The 17,043-nt window shown below is 43.5% G+C and overlaps 1 protein-coding gene across 6 annotated transcripts in view; it reads left to right on the top strand.

The window, feature by feature from the left end:
- Positions 1-11,902, top strand: part of CTNND2 (catenin delta 2) — a 947,506-nt gene extending 935,604 nt beyond the window's left edge. For all 6 annotated transcript variants that reach the window (XM_004274484.4, XM_033436579.2, XM_033436580.2 and 3 more), the window contains 2 exons: positions 3,476-3,549; positions 10,770-11,902. In XM_004274484.4, coding sequence (XP_004274532.1) covers positions 3,476-3,549; positions 10,770-11,027 — 332 coding nt within the window. In that variant the 3' untranslated portion in view covers positions 11,028-11,902. The remainder of the gene's footprint in view (positions 1-3,475; positions 3,550-10,769) is intronic.
- The last annotated feature ends 5,141 nt before the right edge of the window (positions 11,903-17,043 follow it).

Raw genomic sequence — 17,043 nt, forward strand, 5'->3', positions numbered from 1 at the left:
AGCCTGTGTTCCGCAACGGGAGAGTCCACGACTGTGAGAGGCCCGCGTACTGCAAAAAAAAAAAAAAAAAGGTTTTTCATTGTGGTGTGTTTGTGTTGAAATAGTTCCAGTGGTACATGATCCTGCTCTGCACACATCAGACAATAAAAAATAAAATCTAATATGTTTCTAGATGTTTAATCTTCCTAGAAAATGGCAGGGATCTTGACAACTGCAGCATTGATATATATGTAACTTTTCAAACTTATTGAGAGGCTTAAACGCTTTGCTCTAACTTACTTAAAAATGCAATTCAAAACTACACTGTCAATCATGTAGCAAGCCTAGAAGAGCATGAGGTCATTATTGAATAATATGTTTATACAAGAAGGTTCCCTTTAAGCCAATAAGTACTGGGTGAAAGTTAGTTGTTAGTATCACAGTGATGTTGATGGTGATGGAGGAGGTGGGGGTGGTGTTGGTGCTGAGATTGGTGGGTGTGTTTGCCCCCCTCTCCGATGGTATGAGTAGCTCCCCAGCCAAGCCAGGTGGAAATCAACATTTCATGTAGGGATGGAAATGATGAATTGCCAACCTCTGTTCTGCTTCCCTTTAGCAAATGTCCATCATTCCAGCGTTTACTGGCAGATCAGATTTCTTGGGACCTCCGTATCCCAAGCAGTACCTTTTCTCATTCACCAATAAATCCAGGGGGCATTTAAAGTTCAGTTATTGAAAAAAATCTGAAAAACGGCCATCTTCCTTGTTTCTAAGGCATCAGGGGATGTCTTATACCATTTCCCCCACAGGAAACATTCCCTTTGCTGTGGGAAAACCATGGGAAACGTCACCCTCAAAACGCAACATGCAAAAGCTTTAAAGTGAAAAGCAGTTCCTTGCCTGGGTCATCATCTCCTCTCCTGAGCTCTCAGAAATGCAGATCCATCTGGGTTTATATTTCAGGCTTCCCCTCCACCTGCCTTCTCTGTATTCAATCTCTAGCTTAGACGTCTCTTAAAATGTCTTCTCTCCTTAGTGTTTCTCTGCCTCTGAGGAGCCCTCAGAAAGCCAAAGGCAGCTGTTCATTCAGGCATGCAGCACTGTTATAGCTGTTTCTCGCGGTCATGATTCCCTAGGAGTGTTACGTGCTCAGAAGCACGCATCAGAGGAGGGCTGTGTGATCCCAGCAGCTACACAGCCTGACTTAAAAATTCACCAGGGGATTTTGCCCTCCCACCTGAGCTTCCCAAATACCTTAACATCCAGTGGTCGATTCTGTTTCTGTCAGTATCTCTCTTATGCCTTTTAAAGCTGCTCTAATCTTCAATCTATTGATATAGTTGGAAATTGGGGTCTATAAAAAAAAAGAAAGGCATTTCCCTGTGAGTTGACTCTTTGCTCAGACACATACATGGCAGAGCACCTGTGAAGACACGTGCTTCATGTATCCAGAAAGGCCACGAGTTCAATCTCAGCTACACAGTCTCCTTTAAACAGGTGAAGTGCGCCAAAGAGCAGGAGGAAAGAACTTCCAGTAGAAACATCTTCAGCTTGGAAGCCACAAGCACAACAGGGAGGGAGGCCAAGGCTATAAAAATGCACATTCTACCAAAAAAAAATGTATTTTATTCTGAGTAATAGAAAAAAAATTTCACCTTATCCTTGGAGTAACATTTTCCATCAGCAGGTTATAGCTCTGAAGGCAGATTTTTCTAAGGTTTAGTCATTCATTCATTCACTCAGCAAAAAAAGCACTCACTCTGTGAGCATCCCTCAAGGCCAGGCACTGTCCCAGATGCTGGGGCAGCCTACAAAGGTGGCAGGACAGACAGATGTCTGTCCTCATGGAGCTTCTTATCTCCTAGATGAAGGGAGGTAATACACAAGGTAAACATGAAACAAACTCACTAAGGAGGTGGTAGCACTTGGCGTTGAGTGTGATGGTGGAAATAAATGGGGTAATGAGATAGAGGGCCCCAGGTGGGCAGGGTAACTTTAACTAACACGGTCAAGGAGGAGACGTTTGAGCTGAAACCCGAATATCAACAAGGAGAGATAGTCCAGAGTCTGGGGCAAGCAAGTTCCAGGGAGAAGCATCAGGAAGTCCAACATCCCTGATGCAAAATAAATTTGGATGCTCAAGCTAGGAAGGAGGGCCAGCACAGCTCCCTGAACTGTGGGAAGAAGAGCAGGAAATTCTGCAGGAAGTCAGGACGGGTCCAGATCACACGGAGCCTCGAAGACCATAATGGGCAGGGAATCAAGTGACATAATCTGGTCTGTCTAACATGATGATCGCTCAGGTGATGGGAACAGGGGGGATGAAGGAACAGGCTGGGCAGAGTGGAAGCTGGGCCGTTGAGAATAGGATGCTGTAGCGGTGGTCCAGGCGAGGGATGGTGGTTTCCGCAGTGATGCAGAGACAGGAGTGATGGGCGTTCAACCAGAGAGTCTATCAGAGTGGTCTTTAAAATGGGAAGTGGGCTCTCAGCTCTCACATTCTAAGCAGAATTTCCCAAGAGGAGTTTTATTGCACAGCTATTATGTGCTTTTAGTAATAAACATGGGTGGAATGATTATACTGACTTGGTGGCCTGTATCTCTGAGAGAATAGGTGGTGTGTCATCCTATTTCATGATCCCATAGATACTGGAAGCAAAAGATAAATTTTTCTTGATATCTAGAGTGTTTTAGATACCCGTTGACACTCGACAGACAATGTTTTTTTCCAGAGCTTTCTTAAACTAGGACCTTTTAGCAGCTATGAGGGGAGTCTTGCCCTGGGCCCTTCCTCTAGGCCTGTGACAGCAGCCTCAAGGGCCCCAGGGGAGGAGGCAGGCAAGTGGGCATCTTGTCCAGGACTTTGGAAGCTGCTGGCAACCGGAGGAGACCTTCCTTCCTTTTGTCTAGAACACAGACTGGTCACAAGACAGGGTGGGAGTCTCCCGTCTCTGTGTTGAACAGGACTCCGAAGCCGTAGCCGCCCAGATGCGCAGGGCAAAGGCGGGTGGTGCTTCCTGCCCATCCTTCAGGCCGTTGAGAAGTCAACTGTCTCAAAGATGATCAAGCACTTCTGTGAGCTCAAATTAGAAATTTCATTCTTGTCATTCCCCAGCTAAACACCAAGCGGCCGATCCAGATTCCTGCATGCTTCAGTGCAGGTGACACGCTTTTATCATCTGCCAGTTTTCACCAGAAAACAAGGCCATAGAACTGGCAAGATGACCATCTGTTTGATGCACCTGCCTTGACCCCGTCTGCAAGCTGAATGTTATTGCAAGAGGCTGACGTGCAACGGGGATTTTATAGAATAACTGTTCTTCTCTCTTAATGTCTGTATGTAAAATGAAGTGTTCAGGGCTAACGAATTTCTTGCATCTGGAATGATCCATGAGACACCAAGCTTTGTCAGGGCAAAACTGGCCTCGATAACCATCATTCCTCATTTGAAGTCTGGCGTTCAGTGCTAATACTTTTGTTTCTCTTTTGCTTTCAGCTCAAAATACTGGAATTTCAACTTTGTATAGGAATTCATATGGTGCGCCCGCTGAAGACATCAAACATAACCAGGTAAAAGAGAGGTAGCACGTTGGTGTTTGTTTCTCCCTTCGACTCCTGTGAAATATCTTGGAAGTGTAAAAAATAAGTTAGTTTCTATTTAACATGCATAAAAAATGGAAAAAGAAAATAACGGTCCCCGCTGCTCTCTGCTCACGTGGGACACAGCGTACACGTGGGTGGTGGCAGTCATCAGAACAGCCTCAGATTTGAAAGCAATCTTTTGTTTTTTTCGCGGCATCAGGTGTTAGTTATGGCAAGTGTAAGATGCTGGTTACTAGACAAATTGTCTAATTACTAGACATGGATTGAGTAGCTCCTGTAACCCAGCCAATTCTTATTTGGAAGAAAGCATTCATTATACATGACAGTTACTAATAACATAGACACATCAAGTTCAATGTAAACAACTGAATAGAAGGCATGGTGTTGTGCCTCGCTGCTCAGGCTAGTGGGGGAACAAGCAACAACAGCATCACCTGGGAGCTTGTTAGAAACACAGAAGAGATGCTTCTCTGGCCCCTAACCCTAACCCTAACCCTAACCCATTCAGGGTCTTCTGCATCCGAGTTGCATTTTATCAAGCTGTCTTGGTGATTCGTGTGGATGTTGAAATTTGAGGAACCCTGGCTGGTAGATACTTAAAAGAATCCATCTGTGTTTTCGCGTGTGTTTTATTTAGCAAATATTCGTTGAAGGCTCGTTTTCTCTCTGGTTCTAAGGGGAACTATAAAAGCAAGAAGGCACCGCCTCTGCTCCTTTACTGATGAATAACCTCATACTTTTCCTTCCCCATGGTGGTCATCACAGAAAGACTGACATTCTTTATAACTCTTGGCTACTGGTAATCGTTTCCAGAACTGGCTTCTGCTGACGCTCTAGATTCCTGCCATGTGTCATGAAAATAGTACTGAAAAGATAAACCTGAAAGCTGTTTACTTGATCACAGTAACCAGATGAAAGTCAACATGAAAGGGAAATGTGTGTTTTTAATCAGTTCTCACCACCCAGCAGGGCAGCATCTTTGAAGAGGAGAGGGACTCCCTTCCAGCAGGTAGAATGTCTGGTGCAAGACTGTTTCTAAGGGAAGAGGGAGGAGGACACAGTTCTGGTCTTTGCTAAAAGCAAAGAAGTCAGTGAATAAACAGAGGGGCATGAGCTCTAGACAAGAGGTCACCAGGGGTGGCCCCCAACTATTTGCAGATCAACATGCCTACCCAAACATAAAGGAAAATGGAAATGCCAACTCTATTTATGGGAATCAATGCTTTTTCTTCCAGCAAATATCAGGTACAGTGAGCCAGTCATCTCCAGCTCTTAAAGATATTTGTCAGGATATGATAGGACCCTGGTTTTGCATCCAAGAGCATAAAATCAGTCTTCAGCTTCTATAGGTCAAGAGAAGTTCATCACCAGAATCAGCCTGTTCTACGTCAGCCTTTATCTCCAGGGAATCCCACTATTGTTGGCAATGAAGAAACACCCTGGTGTGGCCCAGGGGTCCTTGGCATCGCACAGTGTGGCTGCAGTACATTCCAACAGACTGCTTGCAACCTAGGTTTAGAGGACAGTCCACAATGGTTCTAAGAGGCACATTCTCTTCACCCAAGCCTATTCTGAGCATTTAAGAAAATTGGAATTAACGCACCAAGATGGCATCCCTGCCCCGAGAGAGTGAGCACAGCCTATTGTATGCAGCCTTTTCATTCTAGGGCCTCCTGGGCCCTAGAATGAACTCGACTCAACCTCGGTGTGAAACATCAAGGCCACGGTGTCTCAGGTGGATGTACTGAAACTCACTCTGGATGGAGAGCAAGCTCTGAGCCACTCGTCAGCACAGGGGAGACGTTGCAGGCCGACCCCCAGCAGAGCTGAGTCCTGTGACCATAGCTCAGTGCCATCATTATTCCCTCAGCTGGTCCAGCTGAGAGAAGGGGGCAACTGGACTGTTAACTCCATTCTAATATCAAGCAACATTTTTGAAATGTCCACCAGAGAGAGTTGTTTTTTACCTAAAAAATTTTTTCCAAGAAAATCATTATGACACTCCAGTGACTTGAGAAAGTAATAAAAGTTTTACTTGTTTTGGACTCTGTTATCAGGATACACTTTGACTTTACTTACAGCCTTCCCTCTTGGGAATTCGGTAAAGGAAGACCATCCTGACCATTCAGAAAAGCTGGCCATTTGCTCCTCTTCCAGATGGGTGCTTCTGGAGATGACCTTGTAAACAGCATCCATGGTGTGGATTTTCTGCCCATGTGAGCATGGTTGGTTATCACAGATGGCTTTTGTTTTGGGAACTTTTCTGGGCTAAAAGCCACTTCACAACCTCATAGCTAGTAAATGGCCAGCTTGAAAAATTTAACCGGGAGGGATGTGCCGGGGTCCATTCGGTTTCGGTGTCAAAGCTGGGCCTCCTGAGCTTTGCAGAGGAGTCTGGACAGGGATTCATCTTAGAGAAGAAGTGATTCACCGAGGGAAACTAGTTTCAGGGGGATCTCTGGGACGAGGCAAAAGACAGTGAGATCTGAAAATAAGGCAACAGCCCTGGATGCATGGCCAAGCAAGGGAGGGGCCGGGGCAGGAGGTGGGAGGCGGGCTTCCCCTGACTCAGCAGAGCAGCAGCCAGGCAGCCTCGCAGCTGTGGCACACCCCACGTGACTACCTGCCACTCCAGTTTCGAATCAGTGAATTCCGAGCATAAGGACTCCTAGAAGAAACAACCATTCGTGTGAAATAAGATTTGTGATCCTCGGTTTTATGTTTGGGGTCACAGATATTGTTTTAAGAGTTAAGTACTCAAACCCTTCAAAAACCCTGCTGAGCTTCTACCAGTCTATCCCGTACTTAAAAAGAAAAATAGCATATTTAACCGTATCCCGCTGGCAATAGGATTTTTGTTCATAAACTAGAAACAAAGGGTTTTGGTGTTTTGCTGACTGGTTTTCAAATTATTACTGACAGCAATAAAAATGGCATCTTGAGTTCCTCAGTCTGGCTGCCAGGTGGGCAGGCAAATAAAATTATCCCCAGAGGTGAGGAAATTGGGATTCAAGGAGGGTAAGGGTTCGCCCTCAGTCACCTGAAGAAGCTCGGAAGAGGCAAAGACTCCAACCTGGGTCTTCTGTCCTCTTGTGCCATGTGCCCTCCTGTATACCACTGGTTCTCAAATTTGAGGGTGAGTCAGGATCCCTGGAAGACTGTTAAACATAGATTACTGTGCCCCAACCCCAGATGTTCTGATTCAGTAGGTCTGGGATGGAGCCCAATAATTTGTACCCCTAAAGAGTTCCCAGGCAATACTGATGCTCCTGGTCTTGGGACCACACTTTGAGAAGCACTGATCTTCACCACGGCTTCATTCATTGTATAATGATAACACCCTGAGTCTTCAGCTTTCACTGTGCAGTAGACTTTGAAGGTCTGTAGTGGGCAGCTATTTCCCTAGTGTTAGGAATACGTTCAACTGGTGGGCAAACTCAGTGAGGAATACAAAGGAGTCTTCCATCAGTGTGCTACAGGGGTGGGAGCTAAGAAGGAGCAGCGTCCTTTATAATTTACGCTAAACATTCTGCTGCTGAGGAAAGCTTTCAGCAAGGATGACTCTGTAGGAGCAGAAGCCACAGGACGGAGCGCCGAGAGTGTGGACCCCCGTGATGGCCACGTGAGCCAGCTGGTGGCACCTGCCCCTCCCAGAGAGGACGCTGCCTTAAGCAGAGCAGACAACAGCCTCAGGCTCCTTGGATGTTCCAGGGCTCCTCTGGACCACAAGAGACTCAGATTCAGAATACACCACTGTGGGATAGGACCATCATTCCACCTCCTTTACAGAAGTCTGGCTTGTCCACACTGTATGTTAAAAAAAAAAAAAAAAAACATTTATTTTAGCTCCTCTATGGGGAAGGCTGGTATTGGGGAGCATTTCACCTGCCTAATCTTGAACACTGTCAGATAGTCTCTTAAAGTAAATGACAAAATACAGCCAACATACCTCTGCGGTGAATGCATCTTAGCAGCCGACATCCATACCACTGGGGCCAGGGAGCAAATTTAATCCCTTCAAACACAACTGTGCCACCATCAGCTGTTCTGGGTGGTTCATTCACACAAATTCTCCGAACTGCAGAACTCAACCTGAGAAGGGGTTGATATGGGACCTTATGAACAATACAAATGAACTGAAGAAGGTAACTCCTGATATGAGACTAAAATAAGCTTGTGCTCAACCCAAAAATGTCCACCAGCCAGAGAGACCATAGCAGTAGTAAGAAATTTGAAACAGGCTTTGCCAGAAAAGAAAAAAAGAAAGAAGCAGCCACCGTGGAGGAGGGCCACGATCCTCGTAAGTAGCTTCCCCTGAAGACCTCCCAAGCTCTAGCACTGCCCCTCCCCTGGTTACTGAGACCAGCACAGAGAAGTCAGGCCTCATCTTGGTTTCCTTTGTCCATGGCCTCCCTTCTCATCACAGGGTCTGGAGTCAACTCAGTGAGGCTGCCCACCCCCCGAGGTGGAGCCACCTTGGCTCAACAGAGACTGTGCTCCTGTCTCAGAGAGAACATGGACTTTGGAGTCAGCCAGGTGTGCATTCACATCCCAGCCTCACCCCACCAGGAGCCATGGCATCCTGCACAAGTTTCTTATCTTCTCTGACCTTTGGTTTCTTCATCTATAAATCGGGAATTGGATGGATAAATGGATGGATGGGAAGGAAGGAAGGAAGGAAGGAGAAATTGAGAGAGAGGAAAGGTGGAGGGAGAGAAGGAGATAGATTAGATAGATAAATAGGTAGATGATAGATGGATAAATGGATGGATGGATAGGTATACAGACATAAACATGCATCCATATATGTATGCATATATACATGTACAAGAGTAAACAAAGAAGAATTTGTTACATGTTGAATATAGAGCCCACTGAAATAGAGCCAGTAAATTCTAGTTCCCTCCCTGTGTAATTTTTCCAAACCTCCCAACTCTAATACTTTGTATGCTCCACACTTGGGTAGCAGCATCGAGATGGAGCGGAGAAGTTCCACGTAGCGCTCAGCTCTTCAAAGACCAGCAAAGGGCACCTTAGCCTATCCCAGTGATCAGGTACACATGGTCTTAGCAATGTTTAATTGCAGGTGTTGAAGTTCCGAATGTCCTCCTCATGCCCAGGCTCTTAGGCTAACACACATTTACACTCTGAGGACTTTCACAAGTAGACAGAAACGTCATTCATTCAGCCACCACTATCTGGAAGTGTGAGGCCACCTGGATGGCAGCTATGATGAAGTTCACCGCTTCTTTGAAGAGCAGGTCGATTACTAGTGTAAATCAATGACATATAAAAGAGGGAGTTTTGCTTACTTGAGAGAAGAATTACGGGCAGGCCATTAGAAGCATTCATTCACACACAACGTGCTAATTACAAATCATTATCTATCAACTAAGACCAATTTCTAGAGGATGTTTCCATGCTGAACCTTAGTTAAATTAGTAGGGAATGACCGAGTCCACTGGCAGGTGATCAAACTGTGCTTTTTTAGGAGTGTTCCATCGTTCCCCCCAGACCTCCTGCACAATCATTGCCCTCGAGGAGCTTTGTGGATGCCATTATGCAGTGGCTGTGGGGATGGTCCTTCCCCCATGCCTTGGGGGTATCCTCACTTTGGGAGCGTGATGCTTAGGAAGGGACCTCAGAGGCAGTGGGAAGGGGATAGCTAGGCCCTGACATATAAATGCTAATTATCAGCCTATGAACACTGTCTGTTTTACTGTCCTTAAAGCAAAGCGGAGGGAACTAACTAACTAACTAAACTTCATGTATCCCGAAGAATCCTGTGGTCCCTTTAGCCCCTAAAGGCCCCCTACATCAGACAGTAACCTGCAGAGGACAGGAATGGAAACGGGGGACACTGAAGTGGGCTGGGGGACATTGGACAAATCTGAAGACCCCTCTCCCCTAACCAAAGTCTTCATAATCCCACATTATTCTCGAGTCCCATCAATTCTCAATTGAACCAAGTTAGGAGATGTTTTGGTTCTCTAGAGCATAGAGTATTTGAAGTGGATTCCCTCTTCTTCTCACATGCTTCTCTGTATCCTTCTAAGGCTGTGGTACCTGGTCACTTAGGCAGGTGTGATGGAATGGCCCTATTACCAGGAAGCCTCCATCCTCCAGAGAGGTATTGGTCACAGCCCTCCGAGCTGGCAGGAGGATGCCCAAGTGACCATTAGACCTTCACTTAGACCATTAGACCTTCATTAGACCATTAGACCATTACATCTTCACTTTCTCTTTGTCTGGGATTACAGCACCCAGGCGTGATGGAAAAAATGCAGGAAAGATTACTATAAATTACTTGTGTTCTGTAGTGTCTAGTGTATACCTCTTTAATTTGAAAAAGGTTAACTAGTAAAATGGTTCACCTATCATGGCAGTTTTGGCAATTTCTCAAAAAGGTAAACATAGAATTACCGTCAGATCCAACAAGTCCACTTCTCGGTACCTACCCCCCAAAAATTGAAAGCAGGGACTCAAACAGATACTGGTGCACCCACGTTCACAGCAGCGTTATTCACAATAGTCAAAGGGTGGAAATAATACAAGTGTCCATCAGTGGATAAGTGGATAAACAAATGTGGTCTCTCCATACAATGGAATATTATTTAGCCTTAAAAAGGAAGGAAATTCTGTCACATGCTACAACATGGATAAGCCTTGAGGACATTATGTTAAGTGAAAGAAGGGAGACCCAAAAGGACAAATACTCTATTATTCCACTTCTATGAGGTACCTAGACTAGTGAAATTCATAGAGGTGGAAAATAGAATGGCGGTTGCCACAAGCTGCGAAAAGAGGGTGGGATGGGGACTGAAGCTTAATGGATACAGAGTTTTTGTTTGTGATGATGAAAAAGTTATGAAAATGGATAGTGGTGACGGTGGCCCAGGCGACGAATTTACTTAATGCCACTGAAAACGATTAAAATGGTCCATTTTATGTTACGTATACTTTACCATAATAATAATTAAAAAAAAAAAAGATTACCTAGAATGATAGTGCATGGACTCAGGAACCAACTTGAAAAAGGAAAGTCAATCAGGAGAAGCTCGATACTGGTAACCACATGGAGGATGTTCGGACCCTTGACTTTGAGAGAGGTGTGAGCGCATTGGTGGCGGGGGAGGACGGGTCAAGGGCAAATGCGCTAACCCCGGTGGATCTTCTTTTCTGGGCAGGTTTCAGCACAGCCAGTCCCACAGGAGCCCAGCAGAAAAGACTACGAGACCTACCAGCCGTTTCCGAATTCCACGAGAAACTACGACGAGTCCTTCTTCGAGGACCAGGTCCACCACCGCCCTCCGGCCAGCGAGTACATGCACCTGGGACTCAAGTCCACGGGCAACTACGTCGACTTCTACTCTGCTGCCCGTCCCTACAGTGAACTGAACTATGAAACGAGCCACTACCCCGCGTCCCCCGACTCCTGGGTGTGAGGCAGGCAGCACCGGGAACAGTGCATGTGCATGCAAGACCACAGACATTGCTATTTTTCTTTTCCCCTGCAAATTTAGTTTGTTAAAGCCTGTTCCATAGGAAGGCTGGGATAACCAGTAAGGAAACATTAAGAGCTATTTCAGAAAGCTAACTGAATCGAACGTTAACTTGAAAGTCAATAGAAAGTGATCCTCAATCTGACCTTGTACAACACCTTTCTAGCGCGGGCTGGAGAGTCTAAAAAGTGCTTTCCACTGAATGTGGCTGAAGGCAGCACAGAAGGCGGTCGGGGTGATGGTTGTAAGCACAGAGGCACGTGGTTCACACACTTCAGAGGGACGGCTTCTCACGCTTTGTTTACTCTTCATCCGTTGTGATTCTAGGCTTCAAGTTGCACTCGGGTTCCTCTGTACAGCAAGATGTTTCTTGCCCTTTGTTAATGCATTGTTGTAAAGTATTTGATGTACATTACAGATTAAAGAAGAAAAGCGCATTGTGTATATTACACCAATGCTGCGGCGTTTCCTCATCTATGGTTCTAAATATTGCTTCAATTTCAAACTTTTGAAAGATGTATGGATTTCCAATTTTTCTTTTCTTTCTCGCAGTATGTTTTAACAGAAAAAAAATGGGAAAAAAGGAATATTTAGCAGTATTGTTCGTTCTGATATGTGAATTTGTTTGTGGCAACTAAGCAAGGCATTCAACAGTTTCTGACAATTAACATCCATCATTCCACACTCCTTGTCAACAAAGTGCTTTTTCACTGCCTAAAATTTTAGATGTAGATATTTGAAATAGATTTTTTCATTTATACCAGTTTTCTTTATGATGATACAGTGTTAAAAGAAAATAAATTACAATTGATCTGTCATCCATATTTGCTAAGAATGTCTATTTCCAAGGACCTATCTTACAAAACACACATTCTACTCGTGTGTCTGTGCGTGTGTGGGTGTGTGTCCATGTATGTATAAAAATGACCTGTGTGAGATTTTATTTGGATAGAAGCTATTTCATTTGCTGTTCCTCTTGTACAAACTTTGTTTTTGGTTTCTAGTATGAATGTACATCAGCCGTTCCTTTTGTACTCTATCTATACTTCTGACCATCTAGTGACTCAGGATATTAGGCCAGTGGAGGTAAAGTTATAGGATTCTCACACATTCACGCATTCTTGGATACCAACCCTTTCTACGGGCCCATTTCCTTCCATGTTTCATGCCCTCAGAACATGATAAACCATGGCCAACTCAATAATTTCACTTTGGAGCCAATTACTTGAAATAGCCACAGAAAATGTAAACTGCTCGCCTTATTCCCCCCAAACTCTTTTGTTCGTGTGGCAGGGAGCAGTAGACAATTATGGATTCGATTATTAAAACTGAACTTGAAGCTAATGGTAGAATAGTTGTTAACAGAGCTAGGAAGTAAGGCTAACCATTCAAAAGAACAGGGGCTGTGGGTAAATTAGCTTTGCTCTTTAGATGCAAGTGACTGAGGCCAATAGGTGCCTAGTAAATGTTAACTGTTCTTGAAAAAATAAAACATTAAATAACAAAAGAAATTGGCTGCCATCTTCCTTTAAAACTTTCTCCCCTTCGCTCTACGTAGTTTAATTCAGCTCAAAGTCTAAAATTCATGGTTCTTTCTCCAAATTTAGCAACAACCAAACGATCTCTTGTTCATGCATATCTGTGCAAATGAGAAGCTCTTTTCTAGAGCAGCGTGGTAGACAGACATTTTCATATGAGTTGTCCTACAGTTTCTTACAAGTTGGCCCTTCTCGCCCTGTTTACTATAGGAATACACATTTCTGGGTCCCCTCCCAGGAATGCTCCAGCCCCTAAGAGAGATATAAATATGTAGCTTTGAGGACAGTGTTTCCACTTCATTACTGTCATAGAATGAAATAGTAAAGTTCATCAAGGCAGAGATATGGTACAGACATGATTTGTCCATAACCAAATAGCTGGTTTAACTTTTCCAAAAGTAAGGAGTAGGACTCATTCTCTGGCTTGAGTTGTGCAGAGGGAAGTTAATGCATGTCAAAAAGTCCTTGTCCTAGCAGGAGCTTTATATTTCCTCTGTGACTTTGAGTCTGTGCAAGCCCAACATTTGCAACCCTTGAAGACCAAGGAAGTCTCTGCTGCCTGTGCTTTTTTAAGAACACCTGGCACCAGGCTGACATGAACGAATTCAGCCAGAAACCTCTGGAATCAGAGTTAGAGCTAGGAGAAAGTCAATTAAAAGTGTTCATAGTTACTCAAGTTGATTCTTTTATCCTTTTCATACACACGCACACATACACACACGGAAGTAAGAAGTAGGGAGAGAGAGAAATGACAGATGGTGATGGTGGATAGATGATAGATGGTAGATAGATGATAGGTAGATGGTAGATAGATGATAGATAGATGATAGATATAGATAGATAGATATAGATGATGATATATGAGATAGACAGATAGATGATAGATAGATAGATGATAGATATAGATAGATATAGATAGATATCTATAGATAGATGATAGATAGATATAGATAGATATAGATATAGATGATGATGATATATGAGATAGACAGATAGATGATAGATAGATAGATAGATAGATAGATAGATAGATGAGGTTTTATCTGAACTGTGAAGTGGCCTAAAGCCATCCCATCTCCTTGGCAATAAAGGTTGATCAATGGGTGATTTATTATTTATAACACGTGTGCCTGGGACAAAAACCGAAAGTGGCCAGAAGCATTGTTTTGGCTTTCATTGTACCGAAGTGACCAAGTGTGACCCTGTCCTCCTAAGTGGCTGCCTCTTGGGTCTACAAGAGCCTCCAGATCTTGGATTTTCTACTGAGATTGGAATGGTGTTTTTCAGAGGAAAAGAGGAAAAAAAAGAAAATAGAAAATTTCTTTTTCCTCTCAATCCTTATGGTGGACCATACTTACACCCAATGTATTGAATAGAATGTGAAATCCAAACATTATGTATGAAAAAGGACCCATTGTTGTTTTCACTTGAGAGCTTTGATTGCCAGGGCCTAAGTAAGGAACACTTAAACTATATCACTATGAATAATATTAAATCAGATTTTTAATACTGATTCAATTTTAATACCACAATTAATACATCAATCCTCAATGTCAATCGTGAGTTAGACAATAAAATGTCAGACAGGTTTATAAGAATGAGGGTTACACAAGTTGTCACATCATACTTGGTGCTAACTAAGGTTAACCAGTGACAACCCATTTCTTGTTGATAAGACTCAGGCATTACAGAAAACTGCTATGAAAAAAAGCAGTGTTTAAATTCAGTGTTTATATACATATATAAATTTATTTGGCCTGTTTTGTTTCTCTTAGTTCAGCCCTTCTTCATGGACTGATACTGTCCCCCTATATCTGAGAGCTGTGCCCCTGAGAAGTGAGGTTTGGCTCTCTGAAGACACGGTATTTTCACTCAAGAGATTTGCAGTTGAGTCTGGGCTCCCTGGGGACAGGTCAGCTCTGCTCCACTCAGAATCAGCCGCTGAGGCTCAAAGGCTGGAAGCTGGAATCACTTGATGACTCAATCACTTAAATGTCTGGCACCTGGGCCTGGAAAACTCCAGTAGCTGAGGGCAGGAATAGCTGCACCTCTTCAGACATCCTATGAGGTCCCTCCACAGGCTCTGGCCAGCAGGGATGCTTCAAGGGGGTCAAAATCCTGACATGTCATCTCAGGGTTCCCAAAGTCTATGTCCCAAGAGAAAGAACCAGCCACGAAAGTCAAGATGCATTCCATTACTCAATGCAATTGCAAAATAGTGCTCAGTTCCAGGGGGCAGGGGGCAGAAATAGACTCCATCTCTTGATGGTGGTGGGGGAGAGGGGGCAGTAGTGGCAAGATTATGGAAAAGCCTCTAGCATTGGAAATACCGGTGTTGCCTTTCTGATATAATCTACCAATCTATCATAAAACTGATAACATTTTGCCTTAATAAATTCAGCTTCTTTAACTTGTAGCCAATATGTCTTAATAATGGCAAAAGCAGTGAGTTTTATCATAAGTAAAAAACAATTTAACTAAAAAATGAGGGAAAATCCATGTCCTTATGTCAGAAGGAAAGGTTTGGGGTCTTGGGTTTGTATTTTCCTCCAGCTGAATGCAAACATGGAAGCAAATGGCGACTCTGCTTCCTGGCAGCCATCTAACAACCATGAGGGGACCAGAATAAGTTGAAGCCGGACCTGAGAATAGCAGATTAGAGAGACTGAAAGAATTTGGCTCTCCTCTGAAATCACTTGAAGAGCATCTAATTCCCCAAATATTCCAAAATGGACCATCATTAAGCACTTATACACACATTCTAGAGACTTTCCTTTGCCTTCTCCTAGGAAGTAACAGAAGGCTGGACTGATGAAAAAAAATCTCAAGGTAAAGACTTACATATTCACATCATCATGTCCTCAGAATAAGAATATGCTTTTCTGAAGAGTCAGGAAAATAGATTATAAAAAATAGCCCCATTATTAATTTTTGGTAAGCAGAAAGGCATTCTGTAAACACTTTCTCTAGTTATCATTCTATCTTATTCTTTTAACTACCAGTAATATACACTATGGATTCATAACTGAATGGGTCTGAAGTTGTGTTATTGCCTCAATTCACTATCAGTATTAGAGTAATTTTAGGTTCTTAAGAAATTACACCCTCTGTGGGCTCATGCTCTATCTCCAATGAGAACAAAGGAAAGATGATTAAAGGGTTGAAAAAACTAAGAAGTAAAAGAGGTCTGATGTATTATTGAACATTGATACAGCTTCCTTCTGAGTCACACTGTCTTTGGGAATACATAGTTTCTGAATGGGAGTGTCTCCAAGTTACATCGCCCTTTATCACTTCCTCTTCTGGTAACACACGCCACCTAAATTATCAACGTGATGTCATGACTGCCTTCTCTGTTTCCACAATTCCCAGCCCCACACCTTCCACTCACTGACATTGGTCCCTGGGCCCCATGAAGGTAAAGAAGATTCAGAGCATTCACAGCAAACGAAACGTTGCTACAGACGAATGGCTCTGGCTTCCAATCTCCATCTCCAGCCATCCAATCACAGCAGCTCTGCCAACAGCTGCTTCACCGGCCCAGACCTTTCACAAGTTCCGTTAGGGAAGCATCCCATCCAGATGTTCATTCAAGACCCAAGATTCTGAAGGGCAGAATCTTTACTTACCGAGAATTTACTATAAACCTAGAAGAAGAAGAAGAAGAAGGAGAAGGAGAAGGAGAAGGAGAAGAAGAGGGAGGGGGAGGGGGAGGGGAGGGGGAGGAGAAGAGGAAGAGAAAGAAGAAGAAGGAGAAGAGGAAGAAGAAGAAGGAGAAAAGAAGAAGAAGAAAAGAAGAAAAGAAGAAGAAGAAGGAGAAGGAGAAGGAGAAGGAGAAGAAGAAGGAGAAAAGAAGAAGAAAGAAGGAGAAAAGAAGAAGAAGAAGAAGGAAGAAAGAAGAAGGAGAAGAAGGAGAAGCTGTGATGACAACAGATAACAGAACTGGCACCAAATGTGCTCATGGCTGTTAGGACCAGGAGGAAATGACTAGTAAACTGCCGTATGAAATGGACACGAAAGGACAAGGAAAATTAGGTTTCTTAACGGTTCTGTTTTGCTTTAGACTACTCCAGAGGTGTCTAAAAAGCCAGAGAGGAGATTGGCAGTCCCTTTTGGGTGGAAGTTCACTGGGACAGCAGTCACTATCCCAGTTACTAGGGAATCATAAGCATTTTTCTGCAATTAATTTTGACCCTAGTAAAGTTTGAAAGTTAGAGCTATATGTTTTAATAATTTAATAGGACTATAGCAAGAAATCTTCCCATCATGTTAATATGTAAACAAAGAGTATTTAATTAGGCTTACCAGATTCAGCAAATTAAGATAGAGTGTCCAGTTAAAATTAAATTTCAGTGAAATAGCCAATACTTTTTTTTAATATAAGTATGTCCTGTACAATACTGGGAACATATTTACACTAA

The sequence above is a fragment of the Orcinus orca genome, chromosome 3 (genome assembly GCF_937001465.1).
Source record: "Orcinus orca chromosome 3, mOrcOrc1.1, whole genome shotgun sequence".
Lineage (NCBI taxonomy): Eukaryota > Metazoa > Chordata > Mammalia > Artiodactyla > Delphinidae > Orcinus > Orcinus orca.